At 34.4% G+C, this 25815-nt stretch overlaps 1 protein-coding gene across 10 annotated transcripts in view; it reads left to right on the top strand.

The window, feature by feature from the left end:
- ZNF385D (zinc finger protein 385D) overlaps positions 1 to 25815 on the top strand; it is a 408744-nt gene that overhangs the window by 234483 nt on the left and 148446 nt on the right. For all 10 annotated transcript variants that reach the window (XM_056800336.1, XM_056800331.1, XM_056800332.1 and 7 more), the window contains one exon: positions 4648 to 4758. In XM_056800336.1, coding sequence (XP_056656314.1) covers positions 4648 to 4758 — 111 coding nt within the window. The remainder of the gene's footprint in view (positions 1 to 4647; positions 4759 to 25815) is intronic.

Below are 25815 nucleotides of genomic sequence, written 5' to 3'. Positions count from 1 at the left end.
CTAAAAAGGGAAACATCAAGGGAGGGGACAAGGGGGACTGTTTCAAAGTAAATCACTGGACTAAAAGGTAGAGCCGAAGAAGAATAGGTTAGAATTAGGGAAGGCAATCAAAATGCCAGGGAGTCCACAAATGACAATCATAACTTTGAACGTGAATGGGATGAACTCACCCATAAAACGTAGACGAATAGCAGAATGGATTAGAATCCAAAACCCTACCATATGTTGTCTTCAAGAAACACACATGAGGCGGGTTGACACCCACAAGGTCAGAATTAAAGGATGGAGTAAGACCTTCTGGGCTTCAACTGATAGAAAGAAGGCAGGAGTGGTAATCATGATATCCGATAAAGCCAATGCAAAAATAGACCTGATCAAAAGGGATAGGGAAGGTAATTATATTTTGTTAAAAGGGACTATAGACAATGAGGAAATATCATTAATCAATATGTATGCACCAAATAATATAGCACCCAAATTTCTAATGGAGAAACTAGGCGAATTGAAGGAAGAAATAGACAATAAAACCATACTAGTGGGAGACTTAAACCAACCATTATCAAATTTAGATAAATCAAATCAAAAAATAAATAAGAAAGAGGTAAAAGAAGTGAATGAAATCTTAGAAAAATTAGAATTAATAGACATATGGAGAAAAATAAATAGGGATAAAGAGGAATACACCTTCTTCTCAGCACCACATGGCACATTCACAAAAATTGACCATACATTAGGTCACAGAAACATAGCACACAAATGCAGAAAAGCAGAAATAATGAATGCAGCCTTCTCAGATCACAAGGCAATAAAAATAATGATTAGTAATGGTACATGGAAAATCAAATCTAAAACCAATTGGAAATTAAACAATATGATACTCCAAAACCGTTTAGTTAAAGAAGAAATCATAGAAACAATTAATAATTTCATCGAGGAAAATGACAATGGCGAAACATCCTTTCAAACCTTTTGGGATGCAGCCAAAGCAGTAATCAGAGGTAAATTCATATCCCTGAATGCTTATATTAACAAACAAGGGAGAGCAGAGATCAATCAATTGGAAATGCAAATGAAAAAACTGGAAAGCGATCAAATTAAAAACCCCCAGCAGAAAACCAAATTAGAAATCCTAAAAATTAAGGGAGAAATTAATAAAATCGAAAGTGATAGAACTATTGATTTAATAAATGAGACAAGAAGCTGGTACTTTGAAAAAACAAACAAAATAGACAAGGTACTGGTCAATCTAATTAAAAAAAGGAAGGAAGAAAAGCAAATTCACAGCATTAAAGATGAAAAGGGGGACAGCACCTCTGATGAAGAGGAAATTAAGGCAATCATTAGAAATTACTTTGCCCAATTATATGGCAATAAATACACCAATTTAGGAGAAATGGATGAATATATACAAAAATACAAACTGCCTAGACTAACAGAAGAGGAAATAGAATTCCTAAATAATCCCATATCAGAAATTGAAATCCAACAAGCCATCAAAGAACTTCCTAAGAAAAAATCCCCAGGGCCTGATGGATTCACCTGTGAATTCTATCAAACATTCAGAGAACAATTAATCCCAATACTACACAAACTATTTGACATAATAAGCAAAGAGGGAGTTCTACCAAACTCCTTTTACGACACAAACATAGTACTGATTCCAAAACCAGGCAGGTCAAAAACAGAGAAAGAAAACTATAGGCCAATCTCCCTAATGAATATAGATGCAAAAATCTTAAATAGGATACTAGCAAAAAGACTCCAGCAAGTGATCAGAAGGATCATTCACCATGATCAAGTAGGATTCATACCAGGGATGCAGGGCTGGTTCAACATTAGGAAAACCATCCACATAATTGACCACATCAACAAGCAAACTAGCAAGAACCACATGATTATCTCAATAGATGCAGAAAAAGCCTTTGATAAAATACAACACCCATTCCTATTAAAAACACTAGAAAGCATAGGAATAGAAGGGTCATTCCTAAAAATAATAAACAGTATATATCTAAAACCAACAGCTAATATCATCTGCAATGGGGATAAACTAGATGCATTCCCAATAAGATCAGGAGTGAAACAAGGATGCCCATTATCACCTCTACTATTTGACATTGTACTAGAAACACTAGCAGTAGCAATTAGAGAAGATAAAGGAATTGAAGGCATCAAAATAGGCAAGGAGGAGACCAAGTTATCACTCTTTGCGGATGACATGATGGTCTACTTAAAGAATCCTAGAGATTCAACCAAAAAGCTAATTGAAATAATCAACAACTTTAGCAAAGTTGCAGGATACAAAATAAACCCACATAAATCATCAGCTTTTCTATATATCTCCAACACAGCTCAGCAGCAAGAACTAGAAAGAGAAATCCCATTCAAAATCACCTTAGACAAAATAAAATACCTAGGAATCTATCTCCCAAGACAAACACAGGAACTATATGAACACAACTACAAAACACTCGCCACACAACTAAAACTAGACTTGAACAAATGGAAAAACATTAACTGCTCATGGATAGGACGAGCCAATATAATAAAAATGACCATCCTACCCAAACTTATTTATCTATTTAGTGCCATACCCATTGAACTACCAAAATACTTCTTCACTGATTTAAAAAAAAACATAACAAAGTTCATTTGGAAGAACAAAAGATCAAGGATATCCAGGGAAATAATGAAAAAAAACACACATGATGGGGGCCTTGCAGTCCCTGACCTAAAACTATATTACAAAGCAGCAGTCATCAAAACAATTTGGTACTGGCTAAGAAACAGAAAGGAAGATCAGTGGAATAGACTGGGGGAAAGCGACCTCAGCAAGACAGTATACGATAAACCCAAAGATCCCAGCTTTTGGGACAAAAATCCACTATTCGATAAAAACTGCTGGGAAAATTGGAAGACAGTGTGGGAGAGACTAGGAATAGATCAACACCTCACACCCTACACCAAGATAAATTCAAAATGGGTGAGTGACTTAAACATAAAGAAGGAAACCATAAGTAAATTGGGTAAACATAGAATAGTATACATGTCAGACCTTTGGGAGGGGAAAGGCTTTAAAACCAAGCAAGATATAGAAAGAATCACAAAATGTAAAATAAATAATTTTGACTACATCAAACTAAAAAGCTTTTGTACAAACAAAACCAATATAATTAAAATCAGAAGGGAAACAACAAATTGGGAAAAAATCTTCATAGAAACCTCTGACAAAGGTTTAATTACTCATATTTATAATGAGCTAAATCAATTGTACAAAAAATCAAGCCATTCTCCAATTGATAAATGGGCAAGGGAAATGGATAGGCAGTTCTCAGATAAAGAAATCAAAACTATTAACAAGCACATGAAGAAGTGTTCTACATCTCTTATAATCAGAGAGATGCAAATCAAAACAACTCTGAGGTATCACCTCACACCTAGCAGATTGGCTAACATAACAGCAAAGGAAAGTAATGAATGCTGGAGGGGATGTGGCAAAATAGGGACATTAATTCATTGCTGGTGGAGCTGTGAAATGATCTAACCATTCTGGAGGGCAATTTGGAACTATGCCCAAAGAGCAACAAAAGAATATCTACCCTTTGACCCAGCCATAGCACTGCTGGGTCTGTACCCCAAAGAGATAATGGACACAAAGACCTGTACAAAAATATTCATAGCTGCGCTCTTTGTGGTGGCCCAAAACTGGAAAACGAGGGGATGCCCATCAATTGGGGAATGGCTGAACAAACTGTGGTATATGTTGGTGATGGAATACTATTGTGCTAAAAGGAATAATAAAGTGGAGAAGTTCCATGGAGACTGGAACAACCTCCAGGAAGTGATGCAGAGTGAGAGGAGCAGAACCAGGAGAACATTGTACACAGAGACTAATACACTGTGGTATAATCGAACGTAATGGACTTCTCCATTAGTGGCGGTGTAATGTCCCTGAACAACTTGCAGGGATCCAGGAGAAAAAAACACCATTCATAAGCAAAGGATAAACTATGGGAGTGGAAACGCCGAGAAAAAGCAACTGCCTGAATACAGAGGTTGAGGGGACATGACAGAGGATGGACTCTAAATGAACACTCTAATGCAAATACTATCAACAAAGCAATGGGTTCAAATCAAGAAAACATCTAATGCCCAGTGGACTTACGCGTTGGCTATGGGGGGTGGGGGGGGGGGAGGAAAAGAAAATTATCTATGTCTTTAACGAATAATGCTTGGAAATGATCAAATAAAATATATTTAAAAAAAATTATTTTTTGGCTGATATGTAGACACAGATTGAGTATATAATAAATGACATTAGCATTTAACTAAATGGTTCTTTTGACATAGTAATTATTTATGATGAAGAAATAATATATTCAATGACACAGAATTAGAAATGTGGTGTTGTGAAAGATATGATATAAATATTACTTCCTTTAATCCTGAGATTTAGCTTTATCGTGTCCTGCTTTTTCACAAAAGTATAAAATGAATCCCTCCAAATTAAAAAAAAAAAAGCTTTAATTTATTTATTTTATCATATGAGCTTTGGATTGGAGCTGTACAGATTATCTATTTAATGGAATAGGAAGAATTCGATGGAAATTAAAGCTTTATTTCTTTTTTTTCTTTTTCTCACTACAGATGGACCCAATTCAGAAAGCTGTAATAAATCATACATTTGGGGTTCCTCTTCCTCATCGAAGAAAGCAAATCATATCATGCAACATTTGCCAGTTGAGATTTAATTCCGATGTAAGTTTATCATTTGCTATTCACTATAAAAAAATTCATTGTACTTTTCTAATCATAAAGGAATAGAGCTTCCTTAAGCATTTTCTCTCTCATACCTAAGCATGAAAAAAGTAGATAGTGTTGTTGAATTGATTCTATATTAATCCATTTTATGCCCTTTAATTTGGAATTCTGTTCATTTTTTTTTTGATAAGGAAAAACAGTTCAGGTACTATGTTTTATATGCATAACTTAGTTATACTTTAACAGGATCACCCAGTGGGCAGAGAAATGGTACATGGCGCAGGGCTACTTGGCATTTAGTAAGATTCATGGCTTCAGAGATTCATCTGAGGCCCATTGACTTGAGCTATAGGCAAGTTCCAGACTCTCTCTGTGCTGGGCTAACTCTTGGCAAAATCATGAAACTGATGAAATTTCTTCTTTCCTACCTTTGCCCTCTTCAAGCACTCAACCTTTTTTTAAATAATATTTTATTTTTTCTTATTCGTGTTAAAAATAATTTTAACAATTTACAGATATTGAGTTCTAAGTTCTTTCTTGCTCTCTTCTTTCTCTCTGCCTCACTGAGATGACAAGCAATTCTATATAGGTTATAGATGAAGCACTCGATCTTATGTTTCCATCTTGGCCTCAGATGAATGCTAACTAATCACTTGAGAACACTTAAGACTTTCCCCTTTTCTTGGCACTCTTGACAAGGGATGCTTAAAAAATTCTTTTGAAGGAATGAGATTTCCTTGAGAGAATTTGAGGCACAAAGGGCTCCATCGTGGGACCCTGGGGGTCTGCATACAGTATGAGAATTTCCCTGATACAGTGCTTCAAGTCCTCCCACCCCAGCAGGAGCATCCTTCATACCATCACCTGCCAAGAATCCGGTCTACATTTTCTGTCTCCAGTATTCCTGGGTGGTTTGGAGTGTAAGGCTGAGTATCACTCATGTTGCTAATTATGAATAAAGATAATACCAGGATCAATATGGTTTTTCTTCCTTTGGAGCAGGCTCTTTTTTGAGCCTTGGAAACTCTGCTGTCTGGGCAGCCAGGCAGGAAGTGAATGGAAGTTTCATCCCTGTCTGGTGAATTCAGGCTGTGTGGAGAATGTAGAGCATGCAGAACTAAATTACTCTAGATATAGTGTTTTAATTGCATGGAGAAATCACTGATTTTATTGTTGCTGTTTTTAATGTTGTCAATTGGCTAATTTGGTTTCCTGCTGCACCTGCCTGTGTAACATAACCGTGTCTAGTCCTTCATGTTTTGGGATTCTTTGTAGTCCTGACCTATGAGAATTCACTTGTATTAGACTTCTAAAAAAGTCCTCCCATAAAATTGTTTTTATGTGTAATTGGACAAAAATAAATATAAATGTATATTTTTAAATCCTCCCCTTTATCCCTGAGTACAAGCTCTGCGAGGAACTAATTTTAGAAATTTCAGTTTTACTATTTTAAAAATATGAAATGTGGGAAGATTCTCTTTTTGCTGATCTCATTCCAAATGTGACTCTCTTCAAGAATTTTCATGAAGAAAACATTCTGGTTACACAAACTATGTGTACAGTGTGATGAACCCTGGCCAGAGAGGGTTCAAATTCTGCCACTGATGTGGGCCTTATGGCAAACCAGTAAAAAAAAAAGTCTGGGCTCATAAAATAAGGAGGTTGGACGAGATGTATTCTAAGGCAATTTTTCTATGTAGAAACAGTCCTAGCTCTAATATTGTTATTAAATATTTAACATAGAAATAAGAACCACTGTACTGGAGATATTCAATAGTTGTTTGGTTTTTAAATTCCACAAATAAAAAAAAGTAGTACACTACAAATTACTCAGGGCATTTAGGCAATTAGGTACAAGTTTACTGTATAAGACAAATTTAAATAGAATATCATACTCTTTTCTTTCTTTTCCCATCCTTTCCCTTTCATGCTCTTCTTCCTATTATTTTCTTCTGTTCCATTGCTCCTATTTTCCTTTTTCCTATCTCCTTCCACCTCCTCCTCCTTTTTACTCTCCATCTCTTCCCCTTGACTCCTTTTTTCTCCTCTCCCTCCCACTCCTCTTTCTTCCTTTTGTCCCCTGCTTCTTCCTCTCTTTTTCGTTCACTTGAGTTCACATAGAAATAATCTTGGTACAAGTTGCTATCCCACTATGGTTCTTTTATGTTTCATGCTCTGTGGACTATTGAACAGAAAGAGAAAATCAATGTTTTTTCAAAGGTGAATAAAAATATTAAAATGTAAGATTACCCACCTCTGTAAACCCTTCAACATATCAATATCTTTCTTAACCACAGAAACAAAATTGAAGGCAGCATCTCAGCTCAGTTTTGATGAGGATTTCACTCCAGGTCCTCTGATTCCAAATCTAATGCTTAATCTACCATGTAATAATGTTGCCTTTGTACAAATATTCATATGTATCCAAATATATAACTATATATATATAACAACATATACACACATACATATATATATATAATTATATATATATACACACATAGATACATGTGTATGTGTGTATCTATAAAAAGAAAAAAAAAAGAAAAGGCTGATATTTTCTCTAAGATATTGCTAGTGATGGGTCCCCAAGAGGATGGGAGGAATAAATCCCTTTTGAATGAAATTTTTAGCCCTCTCACAAACTTGTTTTCCACAGAGAAGACAGAAGGGAAGGGTTTTTTTTTAAAAAAAGCTGGCCTAAATTCTTACAGATTTCAAAGTCCACAGGAAAATTAATTTGGCACATGAAAATAATTGTGCCAGAAAATAGCAAAATGATTTTTAAAGAGAGATGCATCCCCAAGAAGAGAGGTTCTTCATCTTTTTTTTTAAGTTGATGATTGTGTTTCAGGATATTTGGTTTCATTTATAAGCCTATACACTACATTTTAGATATTTTAAGATGTTTTAAGAATTGATCCCTAGATTTCATAAGATTTCCACAAAGGCTCCATAAGTCCAAAAATGATTAATCATCTCCTGCTTTTAAAGCTCTTTAAAATGATATTTTTTACAAATAGACTAGGGTGATGGTGCTAATATGTTTAATGGAACCCAAAATATATTCATTAAGCTCCTCCTATATTAAAGGGTCTAGAGACATAAAGCCTATAATAAAATGGTCCTTATCTTCAAAAAGTTTACAGTCCTCAGAAAGATACTAAAAGGTCCATGATAAATCATAGATTATTGGAAGGCAGGAGTTATTTTCTTCAAATGGAAATTGGTTAAGAGAGGTATCATTTTCTTTATTAATGAAACAAAAACAAAAAAAAAAATCCTTCTGTTTTGGAACATAATGGTTCCAAGTAAGAAGTACAGTAAGGGCTATGCAATTGAAATTAATTTTGAATTGGGCATGAAATTGCCCATGATCATACAGCTAGGAAATGTCTGAGGCCAAATTTGATTTGAACTCAGGACCTCCCATCTCTAGGCCTGTTCTCAATGCACTAAATTCCCTCACTGGCCCATTATATTGTTTTCAAAGTAAAAAATAAGTTACATTAAAGGGAATTTTCCTGAGAGTTTACCTTGATTAAAAAGGGCATTTTATGAACAGTTTATATATCAAATGATTGGAATGATAAGAACATAGACTTTAATGAAGGTTACTGAATTCTAGAATTTACTCTGACTGCAGATTTCTAGTATAACACATAACTGAAAACAATCCCCATTAAATTCAATCCCCATGTGCATTCACGTCTTTGCTTTAAGCTTTCCAGTGGCCAGATATATCCTCTTTCCCAAGACATTTCAGTCCACTTCTTGGAAGTTCATCTTTTAGATCAACTTTGTGGTGGTGGTGGTGGTGCACCTTTCCTCCGACAGGGGTCCCGTTGGGCTGCTGGGCAGAGGGGTAGGTGATGTGAAAAAATATTGTTGGGCTCTATAGAGAGAGGAAAGGGAGCAGCTGCACCAGAGTCCCTCTGCCTTTCTAGTTATGAACTCTGGGAAGAGATACAGGGGGGAGGGTGTCACATGTGCCCACATAAAGTGTTCTGTGTGCTATCTTTGACCTGAACCATGACTGGTATAACGATTTATTTTTCCTAAATATTCCCCACCCATCCAATAACATAGAAAGATGTTCTCAGATGTGACTTGATTTCAAGGAAGTAGCTTGAGTCCTAAAAAACATCTTGGGTTCATGTCTGAGAAGCCTTGTACCATATAGTCACATTTAAGTTATGAGATATTCTGAAAGGGCAGAAATCCAAATTCTTCTTATAGGAAGAGTTCAAAGCTCATAAATCCTATCATTAAATGACAAGGAAAGGGCATGTCAAAGAAGATCTTCTATTCTCAGAGCCTTGAATATTTTGCCGAAACATCCATGATCCCTAGGAAACTGCATGAGATATTGTTTTAATTTGAATTTAATTACTTTTTTCTTTTTATACAATTATATACATATATCAAAAAAGCATGGGGTATTACTAAAATTCCCCAAATTTCTCTACATCACTGGCATTATCTAAAAATTCATGAGAATGTTGAATTGGAAAGATATTTTCTATTACTATTTCCTGAAGATTAGACATTTGCTGTTTTTGCTGTTCATTCATTAGTTTGTTTTATTCTTGTTAATGTCTTTTGTTTTTACAAAATTTTCATTTCCAAACACATCTTCGTAATTCCTCTTCACAAAAAATTATTTCTTATAATAAAGAAGAGAAAAAAGTCAATCATCAAAATCAACCAACATGTCAGCCAAGTCTGATAGTATGGACTATGACCATTTAAAGACTATGAAGAAAGAAAGGTGAATAGCCATCTTTGTTCCAAGATTGAGCTCAATGATCACATATAGCTCAGATTTTTTGTTCTTCTATTCTTCCCATCTACATTTCTAACATGGAGACACTGCTGTTGGGCATATAGGGGCTGGAATATACATTCCTCCCCCTTTTCTATGAGGCAATTACAGTTTCTACTAGTTTTATTTCTGGGGAAGCCTGCCTTGTAATTATTAGAAGTAGGTCCCTTTATTCTCATTCTCATGAACTCATTAAAACATCACACTCTGGTATCTTGGGGATTGTCTTAATTTGGTGTATTATTCTAGGTCACACAAAAGTATATGAGTAGGAAAGAAGACATGGTACTCAATATGAATTTAATGATTGGTCATTTACTTATATACAATGAAATAATTACAAATGATAATTACAAAAAAATTACAATTTTATTAAGAAAATTTTTCCATGGTTACTTGATTTATGTTCTTTCCCTATCCTCCTCCCACCCTCTTCCCATAGCCAATGAGAAATTCTACTGGGATTTACATGTGTCATTGATCAAGACCTATTTCCATTTTATTGATATTTGTACTAGGTGATCATCTAGAGTCTACATCCCCAATCCTATCCCCATCGAACCATGTAATCAAGCAGTTGTTTTTCTTCTGTGTTTCTACTCCCACAGTTCTTTCTCTGAATATGGATTGTGTTCTTTCTCCTCAGTCCCTCAGAATTGTTCTGGCTCATTGCGTCACTGCTAGTAGAGAAGTCTATTATGTTTGATTGTACCACAGTGTATCCGTGTCTGTGTACAATGTTCTCCTGTTTCTGCTCCTTTTACTCTGTTTCACTTCCTGGAGGTCATTCCAGTTCACTTGGAGTTCCTCCAGTTCATTATTTAGAAGGCTACTATTTAAGCTTTGCTGGGATATTGTATAGTTTACAGGATGGTAAAATATCCATTTATATAGCTTATTCTACTTTATATTTTCTGAACCAGTAAAAATATGGAGGTGAGTCAGTCCAGTTGGGCCAATCCCTTCCTTCTGATGGCTATTCTTCCTGAAATAATCACTTCCTCTGCCATCCATCACTTCCACTTTAAGGAACCTCAGTGCCACCAATGTGTAACTGTTCTCCTACCTTCATGTCAGAGGGAAAGAGGAGCTGCTGCACCTGGAGATTTCCATGGTTTTGAATTTTATGAAGTCAACTATTTAAGGAAAAGAAACAAAAAAAGAGGCAGCATCAGCCCAGGAAGGTGGTAGGGCATGTACTCTCATTAATATGCTGCTGCGTTCAAGATAAATCAGGTTTTCTGCCTCAACCCAAATCTCTCAATGCAGGTCTAAAGAACTCACATATTTCATGGTGGGATGGCTCAGCTCTTTTGTATATTCATTGAATTATGGCTCAGCAACTAATTAGGGGGCTTTTTGTTATCCCAAGCATAGTTATAAGCTCCTCTATTTTAATAATCAATTAGCATACTTCATCATCACATAGTGCAAAGCCTTTCGCTTTGAGTTGGATGTGACTGGAATTATTTCCCTGTCCACACACTAGTACCAGGAATAGCAACTGACCATGTGAGGGCTCATTACACATTGTTATTTGTTGTTGTTGCTCAGTTGTTTCAGTCATGTCAAACCCTCTGTGACCCAATTTAGAATTTTCATGGCAAAGTTACTAGAGTGATTTTCACTTTTCTTCTCCACCTCATTTTATGGATGAGGATACTGAGGCAAAGAGGATTAAATGATTTGGCCAGGATCACCCAGCTAGTAAGGGTTGGAGGTCACATTTGAATTCAGGTCTTCTTGACTCCAGGAAAAGTGCAGACTTCAGACAACTAGCTGCCCACACATCGTTGAGTCATTACATACATTTTTTTCCTGAAACTTTTTATTTGACTTTGAATCAATTCATATTCAAATGGAATAATATTTGTAAAATTCTTAACACAATACCTGACATATAGGCATTAAAGTTTAATGGCTTTTTAAAAAATTATTTTAATGATTTAACAAATGCTTGTTTTCTTCCTCTCCTTTGTGAAAATCTTTGCAATTTTTATAAATATTTTTATAGCTCAGTAATATCACATTATATTATTCTTCCATAATTTGTTTGGACATTCCTTAATCAGTGATCGTCTACATTTTGTCCATGGATTTTTTTTCTAATACTACATGTAATGCTATAAATATTTTAGTGTATGTGCTAACTTTCTTTCAGTCTTTGACTTCTTTGGGGCATATGCCTATCAGTGAAATCTCTGAGTCAATAGATATTTATATGGAGAATTCTTTAGCATAATCCCACCTATTTTGTGGAGAGTAGAGTCGAAGTCATAATTCCAAATTGCTTTCTTAATGGTTAGCTCAATTCAATTTGAGATTCATTGTTTATCACTGTTCCTCTCATTATGTTAAAATAAATTTGTTGATATTTTTTGCTTTCATATGACCTACATTTCTCAACTTCCCTTTTACTCTCCCTCCTGCAATGTCATCATGTAACGATAGCTTAAAGGAATAGAAAAAAAATCAGAAAAAATAAATGAAAAAATATATATATATTTATATAGTATTTCAGACCTATAGTCTGTCACCTTAGTAAGGAAACCATTAAGTGCTAAATTTGGTCATGGTATTCCATTTTAATTGGAGTCTTATTATTGGTCTTTCATTTTTATTACTCTAATAAATTTTTGATTGTTTTCCTGACTGATTTTCATCAGTTCAGAAAAGTTTTCCTATGCTTTCCTGCATTCTTCATATTTATTTTTCAATCCTTACTCTCTGCCTTAGAAGCAATATAAAGTATTTATTCTAAGGCAGAAGAGTTGTAAGGGAAATATTTGAGGTCAGATTTGAACCAGGACCTCTTGTCTCCAGACCTTGCTCTCTATCCATTGAGTCACCTACTGCCCCACATTCATAATTTCTTGAAGCACTTGCCACTGTTTCTTCTCAGTATTAATTTTAACATGTAGTAGATTAGGCCATTCATGTATCAGGCAGGACAACTAGAAAGAAAAAATGAGCCACCTTATGCATTAAAGCCTCTCAGAAAAGAAGCATGGGTTATAAGAATTCAGGTATTCATATAAGCCATTTTCCTTAGTGTTTAGTTTTAATCACTTGTAGCCAGTAATATTTTTCTCTTCTTCTTAAATGGAACTTTCAGTGCTTTTCTTCTAGATGCTGCCTATTCTGTTTTAATTATACTACATGGCATTAAATGAATCTGAATTTTTACCGAGCTAAATATAGTCAGAACTTTTGCCTTCTCCATATCAGTGGAATAAATCCATCTATTTAATTTAACGATATAGGGATCAGTGAGGTCAATCTACTCTATATATAATTGGAAGGGATAAACAGGGTAACCCTATTATTTGGGGGGATAGGATAATTATGGTTAATGAAGCATTATTATTATTGAACCTCTATGCCTCAAGTGCTATGGCATCAAGATTTTTTTTTAATTTTATTTGATTCAGAAAATTTTTCAATGTTTACATGATTCATGTTCTTTCCCTCCCCTCTTCCCACCTCTCTCCTGTACCAAATGCACAAATCCACTGGGTTTTACATATGTCATTGATCAAGACTTATTTCCATATTATTGATATTTGCTCTACGGTGATTTTTTTTGTTTAGAGTCTATATCCCCAATCATATCCCCGTCAATCCATGTGATCAAGTAGTTGCTTTTCTTCTGGGTTTCTACTCCCACAGTTCTTTCTATGGATGGAGATAGTGTTCTTTCTCATAACTCCCTCAGAATCATCTTGCATCATTGCATTGGCGCTGGTAGAGAAGTCCATTACATTTGATTCTACCACAGTCTATCTGTCTCTGTATACAATGTTCTCCTGGTTCTACTCCTTTCAGTCTGCATCAATTCCTGGAGGGCTTTCCAGTTCACATAGAATTCCTCCAGTTCATTATTCCTTTCAGCACAATAGTATTCCATCACCAACATATGCCACAATTGGTTCAGACATTCCCCAATTGGAGCGCATCCCCTCATTTTTCAATTTTTTGCTACTACAAAGAGAATGGCTATAAATATTTTTGTACAAGCTGTTTTCCTTATTATTTCTTTGGGGTATAAACTCATCAGTTGTATGGCTGGATCAAAGGACAGCCAGTCTTTTAGTGCCCTTTGGGCATAGTTCCAAATTGCCATCCAGAATGATTAGATCAATTCACAACTCCACCAGCAATGTATTAATGTCCCTATTTTGCCACTTCCCCTCACACATTTATTACATTCCTTTACTGTCATATTAACCAATCTCCTAGGTGTGAAGTGGTACTTCAGAGTTGTTTTAATTTGCATTTCTCTAATTATAAGAGATTTAGAGCACTTTTTATGTGCTTATTGATAGTTTTGATTTCTTTATCTGAAAATTGCCTATTCATGTCCCTTGCCCATTTATCAATTGGGTAATGCCTTGATTTTTTTTTTGGCACAATCGATTTAGCTCCTTATATATTTGAGTAATTAGACCTTTGCCAGAGGATTCTGTTATGAAGTTGTTGTTTTTTTCCCCAATTTTTGCTCACCTTCTAATTTTGGTTACATTGGTTTTGTTTGTAAAAAATCTTTTAAATTTAATATAATCAAAATTATTTATTTTACATTTTGTAATTTTTTCCAATTCTTGCTTGACCTTAAAATCTTTCCATTCCCAAAGATCTGACAGGTGTACTATTCTCTGTCATCTAATTTACTTATATTTTCCTTTGTTATATTCAAGTCATTCCCCCATTCTGAATTTATCTTGGTGTAGGGTATTAGTTGTTGATCTAATACAAATCTATCCCATACTATTTTCCAATTTTCCCAGCAGTTATTGTCAAATGTTGGATTTTTATGTGAAAAGCTGGGATGTTTGGGTTTATCGTGCACTGTCTTGCTGAGGTCATTTACTCTAAGTCTATTCCACAGATCCTTCCTTCTGTCTCTTAGCCAGTGTTATAGTGTTTTGATGACCACTGCTTTATAGTACAGTTTAAGATCTGGTACTGGTAGTACCTCCCTTCACATTTTTTTTCATTATTTCATGTGATATTCTTGATCTTTTGTTCTTCCAAATAAACTTTGTTATAGTTTTTTTTTTCTAATTCAGTAAAAAATGTTTCTTGGTAGTTTGATGGGTATGGCACTGAGTAAGTAAATTATTTGGGTAGGATTGTCATTTTTATTATGTTAGCTCATCCTACCCATGAGCACTTGATGTTTTGCCAATTGTTTAAATCTAGTTTTAATTATGTGGAAAGTGTTTTGTAGTTGTGTTCATATAATTCCTGTGTTTGTCTTGGCAGATAGATTCCTACGTATTTTGTATTGTCTAGGGTGATTTTAAATGAAATTTCTCTTTCTGATTCTTGCTGCTGAGATGTGTTGGAAATATGTAGAAATGCTGATGATTTATGTGGATTTATTTTGTATCCTGCAACTTTGCTAAAGTTGTTCATAATTTTGATTAGCTTTTTAATTGATTCTCTAGAATTCTCTTAAGTAGACCATCATATCATCTGCAAAGAGTGATAGCTTGGTCTCCTCATTGCCTATTTTAATATCTTTAATTTCTTTCTCTAATTGCTAGTGCTACTGTTTCTAGTACCATGTTAAATAATAGAGATGATAATGAGCACCCTTGTTTCACTCCTGATCTTATTGTGAAGGCTTTTAATTTATCCCCATTCCAGATGATGCTTGGTGATGGTTTTAGTTATATATTGTTTATTATTTTTAGGAAAGATCCTTCTATTCCTATACTTCTAGTGTTTTCAATAGGAATGGTATTATATTTTGTCAAAGGATTTTTCTGCATCTATTGAGATAATCATGTGATATTTGTTTGGTTGACTTGTTAATATGGTTAATTATATGGATAGTTTTCCTAATATTGAACCATTCTTGAATTCCTAGTATAAATCCCACCTGATCATAATGACCAACCCTCGTGATCACTTGCTGGAGTCTTTTTGCTAGTATTCTATTTAAGATTTTTGCATCTAGGTTCATTAAGGAGCTTAGTCTATACTTTTCTTTCTCTGTTTTTGATCTGCCTGACTTCTGAATCAGTACCATATTTCTGTCATGAAAGGAATTTGGTAGAACTTCTTCTTTGCTTATTCTGTCAAGTAGTTTTCATAATATTGGGATTAGTTATTCTTTGAATGTTTGATAGAATTCATTTGTGAATACATATGTCCCTACTGATTTTTTTCTTAGGAAGTTCTTTGATGGCTTCTCAGGTTCTTTTTCTGATATTGGATTATTTAAGTATTCTATTTCTTCTTCTGTTAAACTAGGCAACTTATATTTTTGTAATAGAAAACCATATGTATTGCCATATAATAGGGCCAAATAGTTTTTAATAATTACCTTAATTTTCTCTTAATTAGAGGTGGTCTCCCTTTTCATCTTTGATACTGTTAATTTGGTTTTCTTCTTTCTTTTCTCTATTGGATTAACCAGTTGTAAGAGTTAAATTAGTTTCCTTACTAAAAGTATTATATTTTTAGAGGTTTATTAAAGATTATTAGAAATCAAGGAAATAAGAAAATACAAAATAAGAAAAGCATGTGTCTAGGGCTGAATAGCCCATACACAGCCACTTACTTTACATCTTGAGAGATGCCCATGCTTAGAAGCGGAAGCTGAGAGAGCAAGTAGGTGGTACAGTCAGTTTAAATACCCATTTTGTTCTCAACCCAGGTGGGTATCTCAGGTTGAGATTATAGGGCATTCTAGGAAGTTACAAGAACTTCTGTGGATTGAAGTTTGGGATTCAAATCTCCATTTTTAAACAGTACTTTGTCTATTTTATTTGTTTTTTTCCAAAGTACCAGCTCCTAGTCTTATTTATTAATTCAATTGTTCTTTCCATTTTGATTTTATTAATTTCTCCTTTAATTTTTAGGATTTCTAATTTAGTTTTTATCTGGATATTTTTAATTTGTTCACTTTATAGTTCTTTATTTTGCATGTCCAATTCATTCACCTCTGCCCTCCCTAATTTGTTAAAATATGCACTCAAGGATTTAAATTTCCCTGAGTGCTACTTTGGCTGCATACTATAGATTTTGAAAGGATGTCTCTTCATTGTCATTTTTTAAATGAAATTATTAATTGTTTATATTTGTTCTCTAACTAACCTATTTTGGACAGTTGTATTATTTAATTTCCTATTAATTTTTGATTTGCCTCTCCATATAATCTTACTAATTATTATTTTCATTGCTTCATGATCTGAAAAGGTTGCATTTATTATTTCTGCTCTTTTGCACTTGTCTGCAATGTTTTTATGCTCCAGTACATGGTTAAACTTTGTGAATGTACCATGTGCTACTGAAAAGAAGTTGTATTCCTTTTTGTCCCTATTTATTTTTCTCCGTATATCTATTAACTCTAATTTTTCTAAGATTTCATTCACATCACTTACCTCGTTCTCATTTATTTTTTGGTTTGATTTATCTAGATCTGATAGAGGAAGGTTCAGTTTTCCCACTAATATAGTTTTACTATCTATTTCCTCCTCAAACCCCATTAGTTTCTCCCTTAGAAATTTGCATGCATGTTGAGTACTGATATTTCCTCATTATCTATACTGCCTTTTATCAGGATGTAATTACCTCCCTATCTCTTTTAATCAGATTACTTTGGCTTTGTCAGATATGAAGACAGGACAGTGACTCCTGCCTTTTTTTTCTCAGTTGATACCCAATAGATTTTGCTCCAGCCTTTAACCTTTACCCTGTGTTTGTCTACCTGCCTCATGTGTGTTTCTTGTAGACAACATAGTGGGATTTTGGTTTCTAATCCTCTTTACTATTTTCTTCCATTTTATGGGTGTGTCTCATTCACATTCAGAGTTATGATTACTATCTGTGTATTCCTAAATTTTTTTATTTCCTCTCATAGTCCTGCCCTTTATTCTTTTACTGTTTCCTTCTACACCAGTTGATTGCTTTTAACCAGTCTCTCTAATACACACCCTTATTTTACTTCCCTTTCCACCCCCTTCATTTTTATTCCCCTCTTAATTTTTTAGGGTCTATTAAATTCCCTCCCCCCTTTCTTACCCTTCCTTTTTATATCCCCTGCCCCATTCCACCCATTGGTGTTTCCCTCACAACTTCCCTGTAGGTTCAGATAGAATTCAACATCCCAATGGATCTAGATGCTTTTCCCTCTCAGAATTGATTCCACTGAGAGTAACATTTGACTGTTACCTATTAGCATTCTCTTCTCCTTATAACAGTATTCTTCTCCTCCTACCATGCACCTCTTTGTGTGGTATAGATTATCTTATTTTTCTTATTTCAAGTATCTCTTAGTTTCATCTTCTATTCCTCCCCTTTTTCTTTTTTGCATATCATCTTAAATCACTTAGTACCCCAACCTCTAACTGTGAATAATTCTTCTAACTACCATAGTAGTGAATATAATTTTTGAGTTACAAATAACATTTTTCCATATAGGAATATAAACAATTTTACCTTATTGAATTAAAAAAATCCCCCTCTCTTATTTACCTTTTTATGTTTCTCTTGACTTTTTTTAATTTGGATTCCAAATTTTCCATTTAGTTCTAGTCTGTTCTTAACAAATACTTAAAAATCTTCTATATTGTTACATGTCCATAATTTCCCATGGAAGTATATAGTCAATTTTGATGTGTAGGTTGTCCTTGGTTGTAGAGCCAATTCTCTTGCCTTTCTGGAAATCATATTCCAAACCTTGAGGTCTTTTAGTGTGGAAGCTGCCAGATCCAGTGTAATCCTGTTTGGTGCACCTTGATGTCTGAATTTTCTCTTTCTTGCTTTTTGTAATATTTTCTTCTTAGATTGGAAGCTGTTGAATTTGACTATTACATTCCTGGTAGTTGTCATTCAATGATTCAATGTAGAGGGTGATTTATGGATTCTTTCAATATCTCTTTTTCCCTCTTGTTGAATAATATCAGGGCAGTTTTCTTGGATAATTTCTTGTAGTATGATGTCAAGGTTTCTGTTTATTTCTGGGTTTTCAGGCAGACCAATCATTCTCAAGTTGTCTCTTCTAGATCAGTTTTCCATATCTATCATTTTCTCAATGAGTTATTTCAAATTTCCTTCTATTTTGTCATTCTTTTGTCTTTGCTTTATTAATTCTTGCTCTTTTTTTGAGATCCTTAGCTTCTAATTGCCCAATTCTGGTCTTTAAAGATTGGTTTTCCACTATGATTTTATTTCTTTCTGGTTTGGTCTATCCTGCTTTTCATGGCTTCAAGCAGGTCATTTCTGGTCTTCAATTTGCTCATCATTTCATTTGATTTCTGGGCTTCTTTTTCCAGGTGAGAAATTCTGTCTTTTAAACCATTGAACTATTTCTCACTTTTCTTGCCAAATTTCTTCTATCTTTTTAACTTGGTTCTCAAATCCCAGCCTGATTTCTTGGAGAGCTTGTGACCAATTTCCATTTTTTGTTGTTGCAAGGTTGGATGTGTTTGCTTGTTTGTTGTCCTCTACTATCTCTGTAGCCTTTTGATTCTCAGAGTAGATATAATCCAGAGTCAAAGGCTTTTTCTCATTTTTGTTTTTTTGGTAGTTATAGATTGTAGTTGTTGGATGTTGGTGGCCATTGCTTTTGTTGGCTTTTCCTTCCCTTCCCAGCCAGAAGTCTGAGGAAGAAGGGCAGGCTTTCTGTGTATTATGTTACAGAGTGTTTTTGCCCTGAGGCTATTTTTTTTGTCTTAGCTATGTCTACTGTTTCTGTTCTATCTCTGAGCCCCAGGTCTGTTTCTCAGCCTCCTGGGGTGCCAAGACTATCTGCTCTCAAAGGTAAGTCTGTGGTCTTCTTAGCCAGCTTCTAAGGATCTAGAGAATGCCTTGAGCTCACTCTGATTTTTCTATGCTGGTTCTGACTCTGGCAGCAAAGGTGGAGTGGGGGAGGGATGATCAGCTCACACTTTGGTGAGAGTTATTTAACCCCCTTATAGTGTAGAAATACCAAAATCCCACCTACCTTCGAGGCTATGTCCTACAGTGGAGCCCCTTTGCTAATCTGATTTTGAGTTTTTGTCCTTTTGAGGTACCTTATATCGGTCAGTTGCTTCTATACTGTGGCCATCTTAAACCAAAAGCCTCTATCACCCAGATTTTTTAAGGGAAAAACTAAATGGAAATACATAATAAAATATTCCTATCTCAGAACTAGATAAATTTAACCAAAAAAGAAAGAAATTAAGGAAATTAATACAATCTTAGATAAGTTATATATATATATATATATATATATATATATATATATATATATATATATATATATATATATATATATTAGATATCAGGGGAGCCCTCAGACACCAACATGAAGTTAGTAGTAAACCTAAGCCCAAGTACACATGTAATCCAAATGTACTTTCTAGTGGGACAGCAATGATTTAGAGAGCATAAATATTCTGCAAAAGATTTATTTTTAACACTCATCATTTTATGGAGGTAATCCTGCCTTCCTGAAGGATGGTGGCATTGTAACAAAATTTCTAATGTGTATGACCAAGCTGGAAGGACTTGGGTTTGGAAAGAGTATGATCCTGGCAATATGCTATGTCTGCTGCCTATGGATAGTCTAGCTTAATTTGCTCCTGGTAATTTATCTTAACTGGGAACCAGAGAGGTTAAAGTGATAAAATTAAAATCTAATTGGAAAAGAGAAACATGCCTAAGATTACATTGATAGAGCAGCTCTCTTCTGTGTGTGTGTGTGTGTGTGTGTGTGTGTGTGTGTGTGTGTGTGTGTAGGTTGAAAACTAACACTCTCAAGTCATAAAAAATACCACAGGTCAACTGGTTCATTTTTGTTCTATTTTAATGATGTCTTAATAGTGCAGCTACTATCTCAGAATTATTGCATCAAATTCTTAAGCCCAGATTCATTTTGTTTTCTGATTCCTGAAATCTTTTTTGAAATATCAAATGTAGAATGGGAAAACACCTGTGGGGTTTGTTGTCTCTGTCTAAATTTGTGTTTTGATTTAAATTGAAATGGTTTTTATCAAAAGTTACAGAATCCATAGGGAGCCCACCCTTTATCATGAGTGAGTTGAAAATAACAAATCAAAATGTGTTCACCATAAATTATATATGTCAAGATATATGTATGAGTTTTATTTGTTGGATTCAAGGAACATATATGCATACAGTGTTCCTTAGTTGGACGATGGTAAACATCACTTTGACTAAGTACATCTTTAACATATTCCACATGGTTTGCATTTAAGATTTAAGTGAGCTGATTCTTTCCATCTGTAGAGATTAAAGTGAATTAAGTTTACCTTTAGCTGGTATATCCCTATCTCAGGTCTCTTGGTTGGATGCTAACCTTTTTCTTATTTTACTTATAAAATGCTTTTTAGAAGGCAGGCTCTGAACAGGTTTTATCCATTTCCAGAGCATTGCTTATTTTCTCCACATCAGTGAACTTGTCATGATAATCAACTTTTTTTGTCCCAACCATCAATCACTCTTGATTACAGCTGGGTAGAAGTTCTGTTCTGTTGATCAGCTCATCAGTGCACACAATATTACACCTGGAGGCCAAGGAAAACCATCCCTCCTTGGAAAGAAGCATTTGCCTCCAAGGCTTTGTGTCACAGCTTTTTTATTTGCATTTGTATTTTATGGAGCTGTCATTTCTTTTTTTGACTTTATAGTTTCTTTTATTGAAATAATCATTTTTGAGTCGTCTTTCAAAGATTACTTGATTTTGTTTTGGGGGATTAGAGGAGGAATCCTCTAGACTGATATATGTTTCCATTTTGCCTGTTCCCCCACCACATCCTTCCCCTTTTAAGTATTTAAAAATTAACAGTGAACTTCTTTCACCTCACTGTAGTTACTCAAGAAATTAAAATTGCATGAGTTCCAAATTAAATGAATATTCAATATTTTGGAGGGGAAGATTTTAGCATAAGTTTTCATAGAATATTTGCAAGACAAATTTTGTCCATTTTTATTGGTTTCCTTAGATTCTTTAGCTTGGACTGAGTAGTATTTATCTTTAATGTGTGTTTATTTTTAAGCGTCTTTAAACAAGATTTCTACATAATTAAAAACATTAAAAATGATCATTTCTTTAATTTTTCAAAGGCAGCCTTTCACTCCTTTGAAACATTGCACTATTGTAGCTTAGCACCCTGAATAGAGTCCCCACTTTTGGAGGATTTGGACTCAAGGCTTGTCTCTGATGCATCCAAGTTGTGTGACCCTCAATTATTCTCTCATTGTCATGGGCAACTCTAAGACAGTAGTCATTATAGTCATTATTCCTTTTTTGTGGCATAGTCCCTTTAGACAATCTGGTAAATTCATTGGACTCCTCAGAATAACATTTTTAAGTATATAAAATAGAATATTCCATAGCACAAAGAAACATAATTATCTTGAAATGCAGCAGGTATATGTATATATGTACATATGATCATACATACATGTAAACATACACACATGTTCCATGTTCCATAGAATCTTACTCTAAGACTATAAGCTAATTGTTGGTCTGGCAGGATCTTAGCATTACTGGGATTTGCCCACATAATGAACTCTCTTTTCTCCCTTCCTCCACTGGTTCATAACAGGTAAAAAAATATCTTTTTCTTAATAGTGTTTTCAGTGTAGCTGATTATGCCATGGCCATGCCTTTTAAACAAGAAATATCTTTGATTTCCTAAAGTGCTTATACAAACACCCTTTTAGTAAGACGTTATTCTCCCACCACGCCAGCCATCCAGCCCATTTCTCTCATCTATTTTATCTTTTTTTTTAATGATCACACAGAATTGAGAAGAACAATTTAGAGGGTTCTATAAACATGAAATTTTAAAGGCTATAGAGAACACTATAAATGGGACCCAAATAGAAAATAAGAGAACTGAATAATAATTCAATTAGGAATTAGAATTTTATATAAAAGCTTCATTAACAGAAGCTCATCTCCTTCTCTTGTCCTTTATAGGACAATAATATATTATTTTCTTTGGAGTGAAGCAGGCCAGCAAGAAAAGGTCATGTTTTCTTTAACTGTGGAGACTTAGGGATGATTAGCTCTTACCTTAATCTACATTGTGATATAATACCTGGGAAAATGATATTGCTTAATGGAGAGCATTAGATAGAACCATATTAAAAACTCCTAAACATTCATTGGAATTTTCTTTTTAAAAATGATAGGAATGGAAAATTGAAAATCAGATCACTCCAGCTGATTCCCTTCTATTTTAACTTTCTCAATCTAATGTCCATGTGCTGTAATTGATCACATTTTGACCTGTAATCTTATCTTTGCCCTTCTTCTTCTTCCCATCTATACATATCTATTCCTAGATACATATTCTTAAATGTTCCTATATAATATAGACTTATGTTTTATTTTAGGAGAGTTGTAATTAATATGAGTATGTTATATAATTCTTATTTTTATAAGCCTATCATTCTTATTTATCAATGTATATATTTTTTCACTCCTTATTAGCCCTTAACTGTGAATCTTGCTTAACAGGAGAATAAAATTCAACTTCTTTTGTTGTTGGTTGTATCAGATTCTTTGGGACTCCTTTTGGGGTTTTCTTGGCAGAGACCTTTGAGACATTTGACATTTCCTTCTCTAACTCATTTTACAGATGAGGAATTAAGGCAAATGGATTTAAGTTAGTTCCAAGCTCACATAGCTCATAAATTTCAGAGGCTGGATTTGAACTTATAAGGATGAGTCTTCCTGATCCCAAGCCCAAGGCTCTATCCACTATGCCACCTAGCTGTTCTTAACTGTCTTTAGCCCTGCAGTTTTTGTGAAGCAATGCCACCAGTAGAATACAACTGTTTTTTTTTTTCAAATTAACCCACAATATTTTACTTTTTTTTATTTTGTTTTTTTTTTCCCTATAAACTCCTTCCATATGTTTTTTTAAACCCTTACCTTCTGTCTTGGAGTCAATACTGTGTATAAGGGCTAGGCAATGGGGGTCAAGTGACTTGCCCAGGGTCACACAGCTGGGAAGTGTCTGAGGCCAGATTTGAACCTAGGACCTCCCGTCTCTAGGCTTGGCTCTCAATCCACTGAGCTACCCAGCTGCCCCCTCTGTCCATATTTTTTAAAGGTGGCTTCAGAAAGCAAATTTAATGACAGTCTTTGATAATAACCAAAACAAAAGTTCTGGAGTTTATACATAGAGATACAAATGCCTGAATTCATTGGAATATGTCACTTTTCAAATGTAATGTGCTAGCAATATTGAATAATGGGTAGAGTACTGGACTTGAAGTCCGAAATAATTTCAGTCTAAATTGTTTTACTGACACTTAGTAGCTTAGTGACTTGGGGCTAGTCATTTTAACTTCACGAGTCTTAATTTTTTATCAGTAAAATAAATTAGATGACTGCTTCTAAAGACCACCACCACTACCACCACCACCACTACTCAGCTCTAAATTGTTGACCCAATGAACTATAACACTTTTATTTATAATATAACCTTTAAAAAGCAAACTAGGGATCAATTTATATTAAAATTTCTACTCTGTTATCCTTCAGATATCCTAAAAATAGGACACAAAATGAAAAAAAATGATGTTCTTGAGGCTGATAATAGCTTGATTACAAGAAGCTATTCAAATGTCTTAACCTTCTTCATAGACTGACCTGGCAAAGCCAGAGCAAACCTCTTCATCTAAATGTTATCCTACCATAATATTCTCACATTTCCTTTATCCCAGCATATCCTAAATGCTGCTTGGTTTTACTTGATTTTCTCTCAAATATTTTAAGTACCTTATATGACTCAAGTATCATCTATATCTGAAGCATCTTAATTATCACTTTCCCAAGTATGAATGTATTCAATCCAATCTCATTAAAACCCTTTTAAGTTTTTCATTTTTCTGTTTATCTTTTTATGCTTCTCTTGAGTGCTGAATTTGGTCATTAAATTTTCTTTTTCATCTCTGGCTCTTTTGTCAGTAATACCTAGAAGTCTTCTATTTCAGTATATGTCACTTTTTTCTCCTGAAGAGTTATGCTCAGTTTCACTAGGTATGTGATTCTTGGTTGTAGTCCTAGATCCTTTTCCTTTTAAAACTATCGTATTCAAAGTTCTATGGTCCTTTTATAAAGAAACTTCCAAGTATTGTGTAACCTGTACTATGGCTTCATGATATTTGAATTATTTCCTGCTGGCTGCTTGCAATATGTTTTCCTTGATTTTCTAAAAATTTTATTTTAGTTTTTCTATAATTGTCTTGTTATTTTTTTAGATTAGGTCTCTTTTAGGAAGTATTTGTGAATTTTTTCAATTTGTATTTTCCCTTCTTGTTTGAAAATATATGGTGTCAGACTCAGGTTTTCTGATCATTCTTAGATTGCCTCTCCTGGATCTATTTTCAGTTCATTTTTTTTCCAGTGAGTTATTTCAGATTATCTTCTATTTTTTTTCTTTCTTTCTATTTGCTCTTATTGTTTCCTAATGCCGTATAGAGTCATTAGCTTCCATTTGCTGAAGTCAAATTTTAGGGGATTGTTTCTTTTCCTTGAGTTTGTGTTTCCTTTTCCATTTAGCCCTTTTTTAATCTTTAGGGAGATTTTTGTTTTATGTTTGTCTCTATTTCCATCCCATTCACTCTAGTTTCCAAGTTGTTGAATCATTCTATCATTTATTTTATTATTTGATATTTTAAACTTCTTTTCAAGTTCTTCTAAGAGTTAGTTTGGGACATGACATTCTTTCTTACTTTCCTTTGAAGCTTTAGTTTTCCTTTTTGCCATTGTTGGCTTTTCTGAGTTTGTATTTTGATCTTCCCAGTCACTAAAATAACTTTCTAAGGTTAGGTTTTTTTTTCCTTTGCTTTTGCTCATTTTTTTTAGTTGTTATCCCCTACTCTTCTGATTATTTTGTCTATCTGTTGAGGTTTTGCTTTGCTCCTAAGGAGGATGAAGCACTGCTCCAAGCTTTCAGGGTATCCTTCTCAGATGCTTGGGGATGTTTGGAGTTTTTTGGTCATTGATGTTCATTTTTAGGGGTAGACTGGTTTGCTTCCTTTGTAGAGGTTTCCAGCAATTTTTTGACCAACTGGACCCCTCCTCTAAGGCCCCCCCTTTCAGTTTCTATGTTGTATCCTTTGTCTGAGCTCTGAAGTTTTCTTACTTCAGGCCTTTTTGAGGCTGATTTTGAACGGCTATTTTCTTGTCTCAGACCACTTGGCAGGAGTAGGACTTCTTCCCTGCCTACTTTCTTGTTACATCA

The sequence above is a fragment of the Monodelphis domestica genome, chromosome 5 (assembly GCF_027887165.1).
Source record: "Monodelphis domestica isolate mMonDom1 chromosome 5, mMonDom1.pri, whole genome shotgun sequence".
In the NCBI taxonomy this organism is placed as follows: domain Eukaryota; kingdom Metazoa; phylum Chordata; class Mammalia; order Didelphimorphia; family Didelphidae; genus Monodelphis; species Monodelphis domestica.
Note: the sequence above shows the minus strand (reverse complement) of the source record. Positions and strands in the feature narration are given on the sequence as shown.